Below are 16,374 nucleotides of genomic sequence, written 5' to 3'. Positions count from 1 at the left end.
GCCGCGCCGGGGGGACGGGGGGACTCGGCGGCGCCCGTCTTCCGATTGGGTGAAATCGGCGCGCGGCACCGCCTACCTTGGCTCGCCCAGATTTCTCATTGGACGCTGCCGCGGGGCCAGTCGGAGTCCAACCTCCTCGGCTCGCCGGCCAGTGAGAAAATGGTTGCTGGGCAGGTTGAAAGGGCCGCTGGCCAATGGGAAAGCGGCCAGCTGGCGGGCGCGGTGCACGCAGCGCCCCCCTCCTCCCCACCCCCGCTGCCGCTGTGGGCGCCGCGGGCGGAGGGAAGGGCGGAGCGGAGGCTGCCGGGGCCCGGCGGGGGTGGTACTCGCCTCCACCTCCTCCTCCCGGTCGGAGTCCCAGCCCCGCCGAAGGGAGCCCGGCCGGCTGGCTAGGTGAGGGCACGGCAGGCTGCGAAGGAGCGGCGGGGGTTCTTCCGCTCCCAGGTGGGGAGCCGGGCAGGGTCAGGCTGGGCTGGGGCCGGGCGGTGTCTGAGGGAGGCACCGCGAGGGGGCAGGGGGCGGGAGGGCAGCCTCCCTCCTCCGCGGGCGTGGGGCCGGCGAGCCTGGGGGCAGGGAGACGGCACGGTGCCGGGGGCGGTGTGGGGGTGGCGGTAACGGCCGCGGAGAAACGGCTGGTCAGGGCGGGGGGACAGCGGGAAGTCCGGGGGGGGGGGCCTTGGGGGCAGGGCGCGGAGGCCGGGCGAGGTGAGGGCGGGGGGCCGGCGGGAGCGGGGACAGGTGGGGGGGGCGGCGGGAGCGGGGGGGTGGGCGCGGCGGGCCCTGAGGAGTTGGGGCTGGGTGCGGGGGGGGGGGGCGCGGCCGCGGGCGGGGAGGCCGGCGGGCGCGGGGACCGCGGTGGAAGTTGTTCGCGCAGTTATAATTAGCTCGGCCGGGGTCTCGGCGAGCCGGGCGGCGGGAGGGGGCGGAGTGCGAACTTTTCGCGGCTCGGGAGCCCGGGGTTGTCTCCGGTTACCGCTGCCCGCGGCGGGGGGGCGCGGGCGGCCGCTGCAGGAAGTACCAGCCCGGCGCCTGCCACAAAGGCCAAATGGTGGCAGCTCCCGGGGCTGCGGCGGGGCCGGTGCGCTCGCAGGGGCGGCTGCGGGCAGGGAAGCGGCTCTCCCTCCGTCGCCAGCCTTTTCATTCCGGCCCTCCTGATCGCTGCCTCCTGGTAGTTGCGACTTGTGTGTTTGTTGCAGTTACGTTTTTAATACCAGGTTTTGTTTCGCTCGAGAAACGTGTGTGTGAGTCCGAATTACAAGTCGGTGGGTGAAACTGGAGGAGCGTAAGCTTGGTCTCTTTTATGCATGTCGGAAATTCATCCCGCTAATAGACGCGGTTAATAATCCTCCCCTAGATAGGCCTGGAATTTTCCAAACTGTGTTGGAACGGTTAATTTCCAAAAACATAGGTAGGAGCCCCTGTGCAGGAGTTTTGTGCTTTGTTTCTGATTCAGCTGAGGTTTTTTGATTAACGCAGTTAACTGTGATATGGAAAATACCGTTGACGTTTAAATGAATGCTATAATCTCAAATTTCTAAAGTGAACAGGTACTAGGAGACTGCAAGGGAAAACAGTGAAAGCAAAAATAATCTACTGGACGTGTAATTCATGGTGATTTATTGCTACTGTGTGTCTTCTATGGTTTTGGGGTTTTTAACACATTGTAAAAACCTAAGCCTAGTAACCTTTACCTCTGCTTCTTCCTGACACTTGTCCCAGCGTGTGAAATCATTTAGGGCAAAAATCCTAACTTCAGCAGTTAATTTTGCAGGAGTCCTTTAAATTGTATAATAAAGAAATTAAATCTGGTAACTTCCTGGACTTCAGCACCTTCTAGGAAAAGGTTGGACTTCTAAAATACAATTAACAGTATTAATTTTTTAGCAGAGGTTTTTAGCTACTTTTTTTTTAAACAAAGGTGCTGAAGTCTGAAACTTTTCAACTTTTAGCATGCTTGTTAGATTTTAGGATACTTTAATGCTGAAAAGACTTCACGTTGTAAAACATTTGTTTGTTTCTTTTAATTGTATAGAAAATGCAATGAATGTACACCTCTGCAGTGACCTAACAGGTACACTTTATTAAACCTCAGTAGTGACCTTCTGAAGTGCCACTGTTTCAAAGCAAATAGGTTATGAATTTTCATTTGTGTGTTTGTTCTGGTGTTTTTATTTACAAATAGCCTGGATCTCTTTAGGATGGGAAAGAAGTCAGCTTCTAGAATGAGGAGGGAAATAATAATGTGTTCGTTGCTGTGGGTGAGATTTGGTGTTCTTAGGTCACAGATGCTGCTGTTTTACTGCATCTTTACAGTTCCAAGGTTCTGTAAACAGAGTAGCCCTTTGCTAGCATCAGGCTATTAGTTGCTATGTAAGATGAACTTTATTCCTGTACTTGTCTGTCTGTCTAAATGTAAGACTGCCTTGCACCATGTATTAAGATTTGTAAAGTGCCATATGAACCCTTGATCGTGAAGGACTGTGTAGTATCTGGATAAGTACTGATTCATGTTCTCATGGTAAATTTGTGAAGCAGTTGGTTTGCTGTAGTTGGGGGACAGGTGTCTGTGTGTGCACACATATACTGTGCACAAACAAACATGTTAAATATAATCTGTATGGGAGACTGTTGGCATGTATAAGGGCTTTTAATTCTTGGAATTAAGAAACTGATTCTTCAGGTGGTGTTGAGACCTTAAGAGCATACATCGAGCAGTTCCCTCCTTATCATCTAGCTTAGTCCATAGTTTATTGTCACTTCAGCTTTTTCACATTTTCCACGAGTTTCTAGTGCCTTGATCTAATCCATGTTTTAATCCATGTGTTCTCTAGCCAAACTGCAGGTGTTGCTTTATCACAGTTTTGGTGAAAATGATGCTACGTTACATGCAATCACAGGACATCCTGCCATCTATCTTCTCATACTGGTTTTGTGTATGCTGAAAATGAGGAAAGTTGGGGAATTTAATAAAAATCCTAACTCCTTTTGCAGCCTGTAAATGTTGGGATAATTCTGAAATTTACTTCTGTACAGTTCATGGTATTGTCTTTTCTGAAACTATTAAGACTGTAAACTGGTGTTCAGTAACCTGAAGAAGTATCAATGCAAGTTCTCCTCCTAAAGCCTAACACTTAAAGGATCAGTGTTCTATTCTGTAGCGTTCATTTGTAGAAGATGATTTCCATGTTTTATGTGTTCATAGCTGAAATTCTCAGGTCCTCCTCTTATTTCAGTGTATTCATGAACTTCAGTTTTTCTTACTCAGTTTTCCTGTTTCAATAGGGTTTAGCGCAATCAGTTTAAAAAATTGTATTGAATTGTGTGCTTAATACTTAAAAAAATGACATGGTAATGAAATACTCTGGTTTTGGTTTTGTTTTGTTTTTCCCCTCCAGTGTCACATCATCCTACCTCGGTGGATGGCTTGGCCTCTTGCATAGTTCAAGACTCTTGGATGACCACACTTTATGCAAAATCTGGAATCTTCCTGCCTGAACTCCTTTCTGTTTTCTAAGGGTAACTAATTGTATGTTTTTATGAAATCATATCTTATGTGCATAGCATGTCTTCTGATAATCAGTTGTAGATGTTATTTTTCAGGCTAGAATTGTAAAGTAAAAAACAATTTTTAAAAATGGGTGTGATATATAATTAAAGTGCTTTAGGCTCATGGGATAGTATAAGGTCTTTGGTTTGACTAATCTGAATTTGCATTACCTTTTTTTTTTTTTTTTCTTTTATAATGAGGAAGTTGTATAACGTAACAAAGAATTTAATACTTCCATATGATCATATTTCTTAGAAATTTGTTAAATACAGCCTCAATTCTATAGTGAGAGCCCCTGCTCAGCTGCTGAAATTGAGTATTAGAGTCCTGTCTTGTGAGGAGAAGGTACTTCGGATACTGAAGAACTGTTGTGTGCCACTCTGTTAGAGAAAATTTAAAGCAATTTCTGATTTGGTTATTGGAATTTATTTACCTAAATATCCCATACAGAGACCTAGAGTATATTCACGGTCCTCTATCAGGAGAAAAGCTGCTCTTTTTTTTTTTTCTTTTTCCCCTTCATTGCTTTTACTGTTAATGGTCTGATTTTCTGTTAAAAGTATGGGCATGCTGATTTGATATAATTATTAGGCTATAACTGTTGTTATTAATGGATCTTTACTTAAATCACTATAACTTTAAAATACATGTCAGTGTTATGTAGGTGAATACATCCAGTATCTATATTTGAAGTACATAGATACGTAAAGAAAACCAATTGAGAACTGTTCAGCTGATTAGAACAAGCTGTGAAGAGGTATGTCATCGCATTTGCAGTTCTAATGATCATTTATCTCTCCAGTGAGATATTTTTGTGGAACTGTGGTGGTTTGGTTCTTGTTGTTTGGAGTCCTTTATAATCTCATTTAATTACAGTTTAGTTTTACTATGGGAGTTTCTAGATTTAGTAACTCTGTTACTAAGCTAACTTAGTTAGCTTTTTCCGAGCTACTGTTGACCCTTAGTTTAAATGATTCTGAGCCCTTCTTGGGCTAAAAAAAAATATCCACCCAAAATTCCTGAGAAAAAAATCTGTTAAACACACTCTTATTAAAAATACATACCTGTGAGCTTTATTTATAAATGCAGAACTAAATACACAAGTGTAGAGGGGGACAGGAAGGAGAAGAGTGGCAGTGGTTTAGTTTGTTCTCTTTTAAGGATGGAAGTTTTTCTCTACTTAAAACTGGTACTGCCTCAGCAGCTATATATATTAGCCTGTAGTGATAAATAGCAGCTGCTGACAATATGGTCCATTTACTGGTTTAAACAGCCCAGATCCACTTGATGTAGCTTGTGGAAGCTACGCATCCTAAGGAGAGTTTCTTCTTCAGTGTGAAATGTGCCCTGAAACTTAGCTGTGGTAGTCTGTAAAGCAAAGCTCTTAACTGCTTTTTGAAGTAAAATGGGAGTAAGGAACTTAGGAAGATGTCCTTGAAGTGCAGGAATTTTCTAGGTAACATTAGATGTAACATAAGTAGGTTGTGTTTGTGGGATTCAAACTAACTTTTAAATCAAGTTAAAACTTACTCCCAAGTGCTTTGTAAACATCGTTTCAGCTCCTAAAATACTAGTGTATGGTACATACTTACTCTCTACTTCCACAAATAGTGAAGTGACAGCGGGAAGGTTATGAATTCCAGACTAATTCTGTACTATACTCAGTCTTCCTCTTGTTCCTTTCCTCTACTTAATGAATACTATTCAGCCTACTCTTTATTTTCAAAATATGGGAAAGGTTTTAGGCACATCCATAGGTGTGGGGGTTTTTTCTCTGTGGTTTTGGGGGGTGGGGTTGGTTTGGTTTGTTTTTTAAGTCTGAAGAGTAGCATATGTTGGTTCTGTGTTCCAGTTGCTTTAGTAGAAACAGACTTAGGTGTATTATAAGTCAGGATTTGGTGACCAGAAAGTTGACATTACTTATGCTTTTTTTGAGCAGCTATTTTCTGGCCATTTCTAATTCCTGTAAAGAAGTTGTTACATACGACTTTAGGTATGGGAGTAAGCTGGTAGGACTGCACTCCTCCCTGTATGCACACTTTTAGTCACTTCTGCCTTCTCCAGCAGTTACTCATCTTGGCTAAACTGGGGCAGGGCTGGTGGGGGGTGGGGAGGCAATGGACTTAAATACAATTCTGTGTATTTTAAAGTGTCTTCAGGTCTGAATTAGTTTTTACTTCAGTGTTTTCTAAGGTGTTTAATCCTCCTTCCCTCACTTCCTCTTAACTTTTGCTAACAGCCAAGATGTTATGGGGATCTCCAACACTTGCTAAAGACACCAGATCAGATACACTGTTCTGTGTAGTCTGACAGCTTACTGTGTTACGTAAGTCACGTTTACGTGATCAGTGTTAAGTCCGGATAGGAGGAAAGGATTTATACTGTGTTACCCATACCTTCAGCGTTACCTTTTCCTTGTGCAGCTTCCTATATGTGGAATACTAGTCAAGAGCCTAGTCCACCACTTAGGCAACACAACTTCGTTAATAGCTTTAAGCTAAAATGTGTGTTGGGTAGGAGAAGGATTTATCATTAAAAATAGCGTGGCTTACATAAAATAATTCTGGGAAGTAGCCATAATTATAGGGATGTTTGTCTTCCTTTGTACTTCCTGCAGGTAGATGTGTGCTTGTGAAATGTGTGCCCAGGGAAGAGGGGTGAGCAGGAAATCAGGTTATCAGCCAGCTTTGGTCAGTCACTAACACAAGTTTACAATCCGAAGAGACTTCAGTCTGGTTTTACTATTACGTGGTTTCTACAGTTATGAGCCAAAGGAGACTTTGAAAGGGAATTACCCAAATTACAATAGCAACTAGTCTCTAATTCTGATTTTAATACATAAGTTGCATTACTGAATGAATACTGGATGGGCAGCTTTCACCTATTCAAATATGATTTTTCTGTCCTACAAGAGAAAGTAATTTTTCGCATTTAGACAGTGTTAGGCTGAAAAATGCAACAGTGTGGCTGTATGGAAAGGATCAAGCCAGTCTGAATTTAATAATATCCTAAGAAGAAAAACCAAAAGGGACCACTATCAATTAAATGATTTTGACCTGCATAGTGCAGGCCAAGTACTTTATTGATGATTTTGCTATTTAAGCATATTGTTTCGTGGTAAATTAATAACTCTCATGTGGTTGACTGTAGTGCTTGGTTTATGTGTGAAAACTCCGTGTTCAGACAACACTAACTCTGGCAGTCATGTTTTATATACACATTATTTTTGAAGCTTTTCTCTACTGAAAGTTAAAGCTCTGTTCTGTTCTAAGTTTTAAACATTGTTTAACTTGCTGCTAAAACTTTTCTTGGAAGGTGTGGAAAAGGAAATCAAGTGGTTTGCCCAGATAGAAGTAATCAAAGGTTTTCACATGCTGCATTCTTGTTTGTGACTGTTTCCAGCTGTACTTCCTAACCATGCGGCAGTGGCAGCTGCACTGCACTATCAGACCCTGTGACAGATGGAGCTGTGTTTTCCCTCTGAAATGGTGGCACCAGTCCTGTATTGTCCACAACGCATTGCGATGCGGATTTTTCTTGGTAGCCTGGAATGTTTCTTCTGAGTAGCTGCACACTGTGACTAGGCCTGTTTGGTATTCTGTGTGAATTTGCCAACCAGGGATGTGCCTCTTCCCTCCCAAGTTTTTTCAGACCCTGGTATGGTGTAGAATTGCAGTCCATGGATGCTTCTTCCCGTCTTAGCCCAGAGGAGTTTCTATGAAATGTCCTCCATGGAACTGGAAGGAGCTGAGGAACATGCTGTCGGGAGCAGAATTTCTGTGCACAGACTCCTTTGTAGTTCAGTCATATGGATGGAGAGTTTGGCACTTGTAAACATGGAGTTCGCTTTGCTTCCTCTTCTTTATATCTGCAAAATAATTTGAGTTTAAAAAGCCTGCCATAAATGGCCTGCAGCTCAGTTTGCATTGCTGTAATGAGAGAGGATGAGAAAATGCCGGAAAAAAATTTGAGATGTGATGTTCCTCATTGTTCTTGGATTTTTCATGGCAAAAGATTCTAAAATAGAGCATCTGCAATAAAAAGAAAAATTTTGTTGTTGGACTTCTTGGAGTTCAAGAGAAGGGTGACTTACAGCTTGCTTCTTTTATTATTGAATAGCTATGTGTAGACCTCACATTTGAAGTTGGCATAAACTTTAATTTTTGTTCAGTTTATTTACTTACAAATTACAGAATTATCAGATTGGCACGTTCCAAAATCCTGTTACTTGATCCAGTTTTTTGAGATCTGAGTAGGTTCCTGGAATTAAGCTGGAGTAAGGAGAGTGCAGTTTCTAGGCACCCTGTTTTAGCATGCCCAACTTGCACCTCTTTGAACTGTCTCTGCTGTACCGTCAGCTGATGGAAAGGACTGACAGCTGTGCAGCAATCACTTGGTAATACAGGATTGTTGGGGCCTGGTAGCTTGGATTTTTGTGTAAACTTTGGTTTCTTTTCCTTAGTACCAAAAATTGAAGTGGGGCAAACACTGCATAATTATGTAAGATGTTGATGACATTATTTTACAAAGTAGTGCTATCAAAAGAGAGCATTTGGTGTATGAATTTGGGGGTTTAGAATGCGTGTGTTAATACACAATGGACAAGTTACTTAGAAAATATGGAATAGTTTGTTAAGGATATGACCCTGCCAGAAATTCTTGTGTTAGAAAGTAAAGCAGAAGGCCTGATAAAATGTAGATTAGCTGGTAACAAAGGGGCTTTGTATCTTTTGTAGGTCAGCAGCTGAGTGTGTTTGACAAGAACTGAAATTTAATGTCTCCTGTAGCAACCATGACACTAGTCATTTTTAAATCCACTGTACCCGTGGTACTCTGGTTTTCATAAGCCTTTTCCAAATTTTTATGTAACCTCTGAAGTCATCTAGCTCCTGGAGGGAGTCTTGGGGATCCTTGCAGTTAGGCAAAAATCGTGCTAAAAAGCCACAATTTATAAAGCATAAGATAGGACTACGTTTGTGTATTTAAAAAAATAAAAATAATCTTTGACATCAAGAGGGTGTGGAGTTTAAATAGAAACATTTGGAGTTGGAGCAAATAATGTTTCTTGCACTTCATTTTTAATAGTTCAGAGTGCTGTCATGCTCAAGCTTTGTTATATATTTTTAGAATGCTCTGGGACAAATTTTATGAAGGAAATTTGAGGAATGAAAAGGAGGGTGCATGTATGAGCATGAAATATTTAGTCTAATTAGTCTACTGTATGAATTTAAAAATGAAACGTTTCATTTTAAGTTGTTTTTGTGAAACCCTGTATCACATATGATAGTTGGCTTGCTGTTTAAGCTTGCTTACAGAATTTAAATAGTAGCACATGATTTTGAGGTGTTGGAAATAAATATTGTTTGTATAATACAAATAGATGTCTAGTGTTTCCTGTGTGTCTAACAAAGTGTAAATATGTATTTTAAAATATATTAAAAGCAGTAAATTGCCAAAACCCCAAGCATTCTGAATGTATAAAATGTCAGAATTACTGTCCCCTGTATGGCCTTAATTTTGTTCCCTTGTGAGTGTGAATTTTGGTCTGCTTTAATTACTGGAGAGAAAAAAACCAAGCAAACTAGTTTGCAGTGCATGGGAACAGTGTTGCTTCGTGAACAAATAGCCATTTGGATGTATATTTTTATTCTTATAGTAATGGTATGGGGTAATGCCTTAGGTAGTACACAACATTTAAACGCTATTTAAAATGGAGAGTTAATAATTTTATTGTGAGTTTTCCATGATTTGCAGGCACTAATTGTCTTCATGATATGAGTTAGTATACTTAGCAACAGTTCTGCTGAAAAGTCCTGCATAATTGTGATTTTTTTCCACAGATTGTGTCTGAAATTACTGGTTGCTGACAGTTGATAGTTTGACTGAGGATGCCATGCAGGCATGCATGTGTGCACACTCGCACATTGCCCCCCACCACATATATTCTGTTATTATATTTGGTGCCTGAATTTTGTATCCAGATTTCTTCTGGTTTTGTCTGTAACTGAGTGCTTGGTGCTGTGTGGGTCTATTTGCTGGTGCTGGAATGGAGGAGTAATACGTGGTAAGTGTGGGAAGTTCACCTAGGTGAACAGGCACACCTTATCCAGACACCTTATGTTTTTTAAAGAGAATCAGCTGGTGCTGTGGCAGTTTAACAGAAAACTTTGGAGTAAACCAGACTTCCGGAGTTAAAAAATGCAGCACTGGTAAAATTCAAAGTGGTAAAAGTTTTTTGTTTTAATAGTGAACGTGTTAGTAAACTGAAGTATAGACCAAACTACTACCTGTACGTAAAAATACATTCTTGTGATAAATTTAATTTCATCCACATACATCCCTAAAAATAAAGTGGGCATGATCAAGAAGTCTTAAACTCCTCTAGCAACTGTCTGTTTTTTCTTGTGTGTCTTTTCTGAGAAGCATGCACTGCTTGCTTACTTTCTGTTCCTCCAGAGGAGCCGAGTTCTCCAACAGTCTTGTCTAAGCAGATGGATGTAGCCATGGAGCCCTGTAGTGTTTCCTGCAAATCTGGAGAAATCCCAAAAGTAAAAGAGGCTTTATCCTGCTGCCTTCTCCTTGTCCCCAAAAGTCTAGCAACAGGCGGCTAGCAGCTGGCAGCTGCGGCAATCAGCTGAGGTATTGCTGGCAGTATCCCATGCTCACATGAAAGGAAGTTGGGAGGCCCTCTACAGCATGCAGGGTCTGTATCATTGTGTATGAAGGTTCTGCCCTTAATCTGCCACTGGGTGTCTAATTTATGATTGCTTAATTTTTTTAAAATTATTTGGGACTGAGGTGCCTGTATTCCATGGACACATCAAGAAGTGTGTAATCGAGACTTTGTCAGGGTTTCCTGTGCATGGTATACTCCTTTTCTGTGTTTATGCAAGTGGTTGCCTAGTGCTTGTTGTCCGTAATAAAATACTTTGAATGGTAATTGCAAAATATCCAAGCATGTGTTTGTTTGGATCGCCTATGTTTTAGGAGTGTGTGCATACAGTTTTTGTACCACAGTGTTCTAGCTCTACCATTATAGTGCAAAAGCATGGAAAGCAGACTGAAAGCAACTAAATTCTATGTCTTTTCTTTTAGCTATGTACCAGAATTGGTCACTTCTAAAATGCTGTTTGCTAGCCCTCTGATGCATCCATTTAGCGTTAAGTCAGTAGGAGCCTGTGAACCAGCAGCCATGAGCACCGATCATCATTCTGCGAGCTCTGTGGCACAGCCAAATTTCCTCCCACTCTTTAGCTAAATGACTAAGCTGTGGAATGGATATAAGGATCCTGTGCGAGGGGGCATGGTGTTGGTCTTGCCTGGATGGTTCAGCTGTAGTAAATTAACTTTTAAGTCACCAAAGAGGAAGAGAAATTAATTCTGTAGAGGGTTCTCAGAGACACTGAGCAAGACGCTAAAAATACCTTAATGAGATAAAAATGGGTGTTGAAACTAGCTTTACAATCTTATCTACTGTATGTAGAAACAAATGCTAAAATGAAAATGTTGAATAATCTATAGTTACTGTAATCCTTGGTGTGAGCATCTAGTTTATTTCATGTGGACATTCAGATATTTCTCATTAATTATTTGTTTGTATGCTATATAATTTAAATGGATAAGCATCTAAAAATCTTAGCTGTTACAGATTTTAAATAATTAAGTTCGTATTCTTATAGTAGAATTAAAGCAAAACCTTAAAACCTAACCTTAGAAGTATATAGCTTTTTTTAAAAAAAAGTTACTATATCTCTTTTGTGGTTTCTGTTTAAAAGAAATAAAATCATATACTTGTAGGATGGTTTGGGTTGGAAGTGACCTTAGAGGTCATCTAGTTGCAGCTCCCATGCCATGGGCAGGGAGGGACATCTTTCGCTAGACCAGGTTGCTCACAACCTCAAGCAACCTGACCTTGACTAAATTGTTGTGAAACAATAGAGCTGGAAAGTGCATCTTCTCAATGCAAGTTGTATCTTGTCTAAGATTTTACTCTGTCTTTCAGTGTTCTGTGGCATTAAGAGTCTAAGTTAACCAATACATTGTAACGCTACAGGCTTTTCAAAAAGTGTCTGTTGAGATCTTGCAGAAGAAGCGATAGGCTTGTCCAAGGTTAATTCCTAACATCTCTCTTTCAGGTTCATGTTGGGGAGAGGTCTAAAACGCAAGCTGAGTGACTATGAGGAGAACATGGCTGGTCTCTCGAGTGCCTTTGATTCCAGTCGAAATCTGCCATACCCACTTAAGAGGCAGCTGGTGCTTAATATGTGCCTCACCAAGTTACAGACATACAAAATGCTGGTGGAACCGAACTTGCACCGTTCTGTCCTCATAGCCAACACAGTACGGCAAATTCAAGAGGAAATGAGACAAGAGAGTAACCAGCAGCCGATTAATGTCTGCCCTGGCATTGCTCCTAGTTCTCACAGCTACACAGGGGTGGAGTCATCTGGGATTTCTCTTCAGTTGCCTTCAGGTGTTAGTCAGCAGGAGTCTAACTGTTGCGACTTGCGGTCTGTAGAAGACCCAATTGAAAATAGCCTGCTGATAGTTTCAGATGATGATATGTCATCTGCTATTTCATCCATTCTGAAGGATTTAGACTTTGTAGAAGATATAAGCCCGCCTACTTGTCTGGTTCCTACTGGAGACGACCAGCCAAAGTTTTCAGAAAATACTGGTCTGAAACTAGAAGATGATAGACAGGATTTGAAGGGAGCTGAATGTGTGTTTGGTTCCTTTGAGATTTCAAATTCAACTAGTTACTTGAAGGATTTGGCAATAGATGACATTTTTGAAGATATTGACACTTCAATGTATGATTCAGACTTTTGTTGCCCGCCACTAATGCCGCCCAGACCACCATCTCTTGCTACAGAAGAACCATTGAAAACCTTTCCATCTTGTAATTCATCTTCAGCAAGCAACATTCAGATATGTAGAACAGATCTGAGTGAGTTGGACCACATCATGGAAATTCTTGTTGGATCCTGATACTTGTTCTACCCAAAGATACTTTTTAACTGCCACTTCCATTTGGTTTCAGGATACAAGCCACTGGAAAAGCTGTAAAGAATTCCTTAAAACACAAACTAAAAGTAATTTGTCCATAGTGGGATTTTCTAAATAATTCCAAAACTTAAAAACCAAAATAGTGGCAGATTATTTTTTTTTAAAGAAATATTTATTTATCAGAACTGTGCAATCATCATTTTCCTTCCAGGGTGTATGTGGAACAACAAGCACATACCCTTATCACCCCTCACGCCTCTTTCAATAAACTTTTTTTATGTGCAATTTTTAATTTGTCAGAAGAACTTACATGCAAAACAAATTTCATATGAGATGGTCTTTTACAAAGCCTCCACTTTATTTTTAATATCAGAGTTAAGCCAAGTTGGCGTATGTCAAGTTGCATAGTTGGATTGCGTGGATTGCAGACACATTACTAGAGATGGGTATATTTTAAAAATGAGACACTTTGCTTTCTTTTGGTCAGAAAAGCAGATCAAGACACTTAATCAATGAAGTCTCTTGCATTTTCTAAAGCATTCAGAACTATTTATTTTTGTAAATTTTATAGTCTTTCTACATTTTACTACGTTATTTCATCATAGTCCAAATATAATGGACTTCTAGTTGGATGTGTTTAGCACTACCTCTGAGCTGAAATGCTTTAACTCTTTTTCCAGTGCTTCGTCTAAGACTGCAGGTCTTTTTGTTTCTGGTTTGTTTTTTTTTCTGGGGGAAAATACTTCTAACTCATTAAGCTGATCCTTTGACAGTGACCTAGCTGATTTGTGAAATCAAGGGTATTCAATGTTTAAAAAGTTTTAAGTATTTACAAATGTAATTTATATGTAGATTGTGCAATTTAACATTTTTCTGTCAGTATTATGTGCTTAGATTTTGAATAATCTTGGCGTTCTTTAAATTAAAAATTACTGTGTACAGGTAGCTTTTTAATCTGTTTTGGAGAACACTGTCCTTCAACCCTGCTTTCACTACAAAGTTTTAAGATTATTTTTATGTGCAATATTATTTAAAAAGATACACATTTGTATACCTGGCATTGTGGAAAGAAACGCTTCAAACGTAAAACTTCTAGCACCTTTGGAGGAGGATACTCCCGGGAGTCAACATTTCTGTATCCTTTTAAGAAACGAAGCTGAGAACACTTCTTGTGACACCAGCGCTGACTGCTCTGAAGGCTCCTGGGATCCTCAGGGGTGTGCGGTGAGTCGGTGCGGATGACTCAGAACCGTGGCGCAGCTGTGGCTGTGGGAGCTCAGGGCTCTGGCTGCTGGGACGCAGCGGGGCTGGGGCCCGCGTGGGCTTTTGGAAGCGTCGCGGTGGCTGCTGCTGCTGCTGCAGATCGTGCTGGGGAAGCAGGGGGTGCGCGCGTATGGCAGGTGTGTATATAAGTATATATAAGCGCACTCATTAACTGAAGATGAGATTTGCAGTGAGAACTATTTTTCCAGAAGACTGTTTGGATACTGTGTTTCAGCTTGAACTGAGGTTTATATTGATCCTTGCTCTTGTCTTCTGAATTACACACTTGCACATTAAATGTTTGGGGTTTTTTTTGTTTTTTAATTATAAGACTTTTACTTTGTTCTTGAAAGCTGCAGCACCTGTCTTGTAAGAAAACTGGCAGTTGTAAAAGCTTTGCTTTGGTTTGTTGTTTGAGGGTGGGGGGGGACTTTTTTTTTTCTTCTTTTTTTTTTTTTTGTTGTTGTTCTGCTGAGACTTCATGAGCAGGGCATCGGCAGAGGAAAAAAATGTTGCCTGTGTGTTGCATCTCACTGAAGTTGAAATCCTCGCCCTATTGAAGGGGCCAGGGTGTCACCTAGTATTTCTAGTCTTAACTGATGCTGTGGCACACCTGCCTTGTGCAAAGATCTCCATTTTTTTTACTGTGACTGTTTTGGTTAACAGTTCGCTGCCGATATGATTTGGTATCCCAAACCAATGGAGAACCAGTTCAGGTCACATCCTTGCAGCCATCTGGGTTGTTTAGCAACCGAAGGGTATAAATGTATTTATATGCATATAATGTATTGATTCTAATATAAAACTTCTGATCTAAAGTATTTTGAATTGCTGGATAAAGGGATTTGTTTGAAGAGTGTATAAATAGTTCTTGAAGAGGTACAGCTTCAGAATGTACACAGATTGTGCATTGTGTATAGACTACTCTGGCTTTTCCTCAGCCTCTACTTTTGTATTAAAGATATGACTGAATAAATCCTTGAAATATTAAGGGCCTTCTGCACTGTGATGAAACAGAGTTGTGGTTAAAAATGTCTTTAAATTCAGTGAGAGGGATAAAATAAGACTGCATCTGATTTCTTTTTGCATTTGAAAATGTGGAATGTTACTATGCAGTAAAGATATTTTAGTATGAAAATTGTATCATGTAGCAAATAGTGACCACTTAATAAATCCACTTAGTCACCTTGCAGCCCCTACAGGAACATAAGAGAAGACAACTTGCTTTTCAGCATTTACATGCTAAAGTTTTTTTGTATACTACAGAAAAAGATTAAATCATTAGTACATGTTTTATCAACAACTGAAAATGCAGTTTTTGTTCAAGTGCTTGCCACAAAGCTCTGTTTCTAATTGGTTGCTTGCATCACAGTGCCAAGACCATAAGCTGGTATGTAATGCAGTTTGGTTATGTATGGAATTACGTGCAAAGGGAAGTTTAATTTTTAAATATGCACAAACTAATTTTAAAATCCTTCCATGTAAAATGAAGTTAGAGGCTAGTTGTGGTGGACCTATTTATTGTATGTTTGGAAATAAAAGCCACAGTTTTGCAGTTTAACCATTTATATTTTGAAGCCTTCAATATTTGACTCTTTTAAAAACAGAAAGCCATGGTACCTTGTCACCCTTCATTTGGTCTTTTACTCATGAAGATATAACATTTTCCCTATGTGGTTGCTTTTGTGCTTTTTTCCTCTTTTACTTACTTTTCCTCCCTTTCTCCCCAGAAATGCTAAACACTGTACATAGATTTGCTGTTAAGGAAATTACACATGGCGGCCACCAGAACAGGGTTCCACTCTAGGTTTCCGCATAAGTGGAAAGATAGATTCCTTTATGAAAGTACTTTCTATTAATAGTGCTACAGCTTGAGCTGGCTGCCTCCAAAGAGGGACCCCGAACAAAGAAACCCCCGGACAATTACACATTTATAACCTGGGTTCCCCACACCTCATGTGGTAATTCCTACCAATAGTAATAATAAGGTCTGGGGTCTTGCGTTTTATTGGATTGGTTGGTTTGCTTTTTCATTACTATGTGGTTGCTAGGAGGTCATCTTGCATGATGCCACATCCTCCCAGGTTGTTTTCAGCCGATTCTGTAATTAGCTATTCAGCATGTTGTAATACAGTTGTTAAGAGCTCATATACCATGCTCTATAGGCTTTGTCCTCTTTAGCTATTAATATTTAAGATGCTGGTTTTGTCTGTTCTAGCTGTTACTAATGCTTAAGCTTCTGGCTCTAAGTTTCAACTAACTTTTTCTACAGCGTCACATCCCCTTTGTGCGTCCTGTCCCCACGGAACAAAGGATGGCGCAGTGGGATGGGGGGGATTCCTGTTGTGAGCAGGTGACATCCATTTGTTAGCACTTCGCTGTCCTCTGCTTTTTGTCTCGACTGCCCTATGTACTCTTCCCAGCCCATGCAGTCCTTGGTGTTGCCTGGGGGGTTGCCATGCTTGCAAGCAAGTGTTGGATACAAGTGTCCTTGATGCACATACTGTTCGTGCTTCAGAGTTGTTTACTTGCCACTTTGGAACAAAAATATTGCC

General features: G+C 40.9%; 1 protein-coding gene across 6 annotated transcripts; it reads left to right on the top strand.

Moving 5' to 3' along the window:
* Positions 1-284: 284 nt before the first annotated feature.
* On the top strand, positions 285-15,380 carry LOC121090954 (SERTA domain-containing protein 2-like). Of its 6 annotated transcripts, none has more exons than XM_040599866.1 (4): positions 285-444; positions 3,396-3,516; positions 4,202-4,304; positions 11,683-15,380. In XM_040599866.1, exon 4 carries the CDS (start codon positions 11,687-11,689, stop codon positions 12,536-12,538), a length of 852 nt encoding a protein of 283 aa, XP_040455800.1. In that variant the 5' UTR covers positions 285-444; positions 3,396-3,516; positions 4,202-4,304; positions 11,683-11,686; the 3' UTR covers positions 12,539-15,380. The 6 variants fall into 6 exon arrangements, with proteins under 6 accessions (XP_040455800.1, XP_040455799.1, XP_040455797.1 ...); XM_040599863.1 differs by lacking the exon at positions 4,202-4,304 and adding an exon at positions 2,033-2,071 and having other exon boundaries at positions 286-444; XM_040599865.1 differs by lacking the exon at positions 4,202-4,304 and having other exon boundaries at positions 3,396-3,526.
* Positions 15,381-16,374: the final 994 nt, after the last annotated feature.

This window comes from Falco naumanni, chromosome 7, assembly GCF_017639655.2.
Source record: "Falco naumanni isolate bFalNau1 chromosome 7, bFalNau1.pat, whole genome shotgun sequence".
Taxonomy (NCBI): domain Eukaryota; kingdom Metazoa; phylum Chordata; class Aves; order Falconiformes; family Falconidae; genus Falco; species Falco naumanni.
The sequence above is the reverse complement of the archived record's forward strand: the minus strand, read 5'-3'. Positions and strand labels throughout refer to the sequence as shown.

Bases quoted from the DNA above. Each gene is read 5' to 3' on its own strand.
- LOC121090954 (XM_040599866.1), top strand. From the start codon at position 11,687: ATGTTGGGGAGAGGTCTAAAACGCAAGCTGAGTGACTATGAGGAGAAC.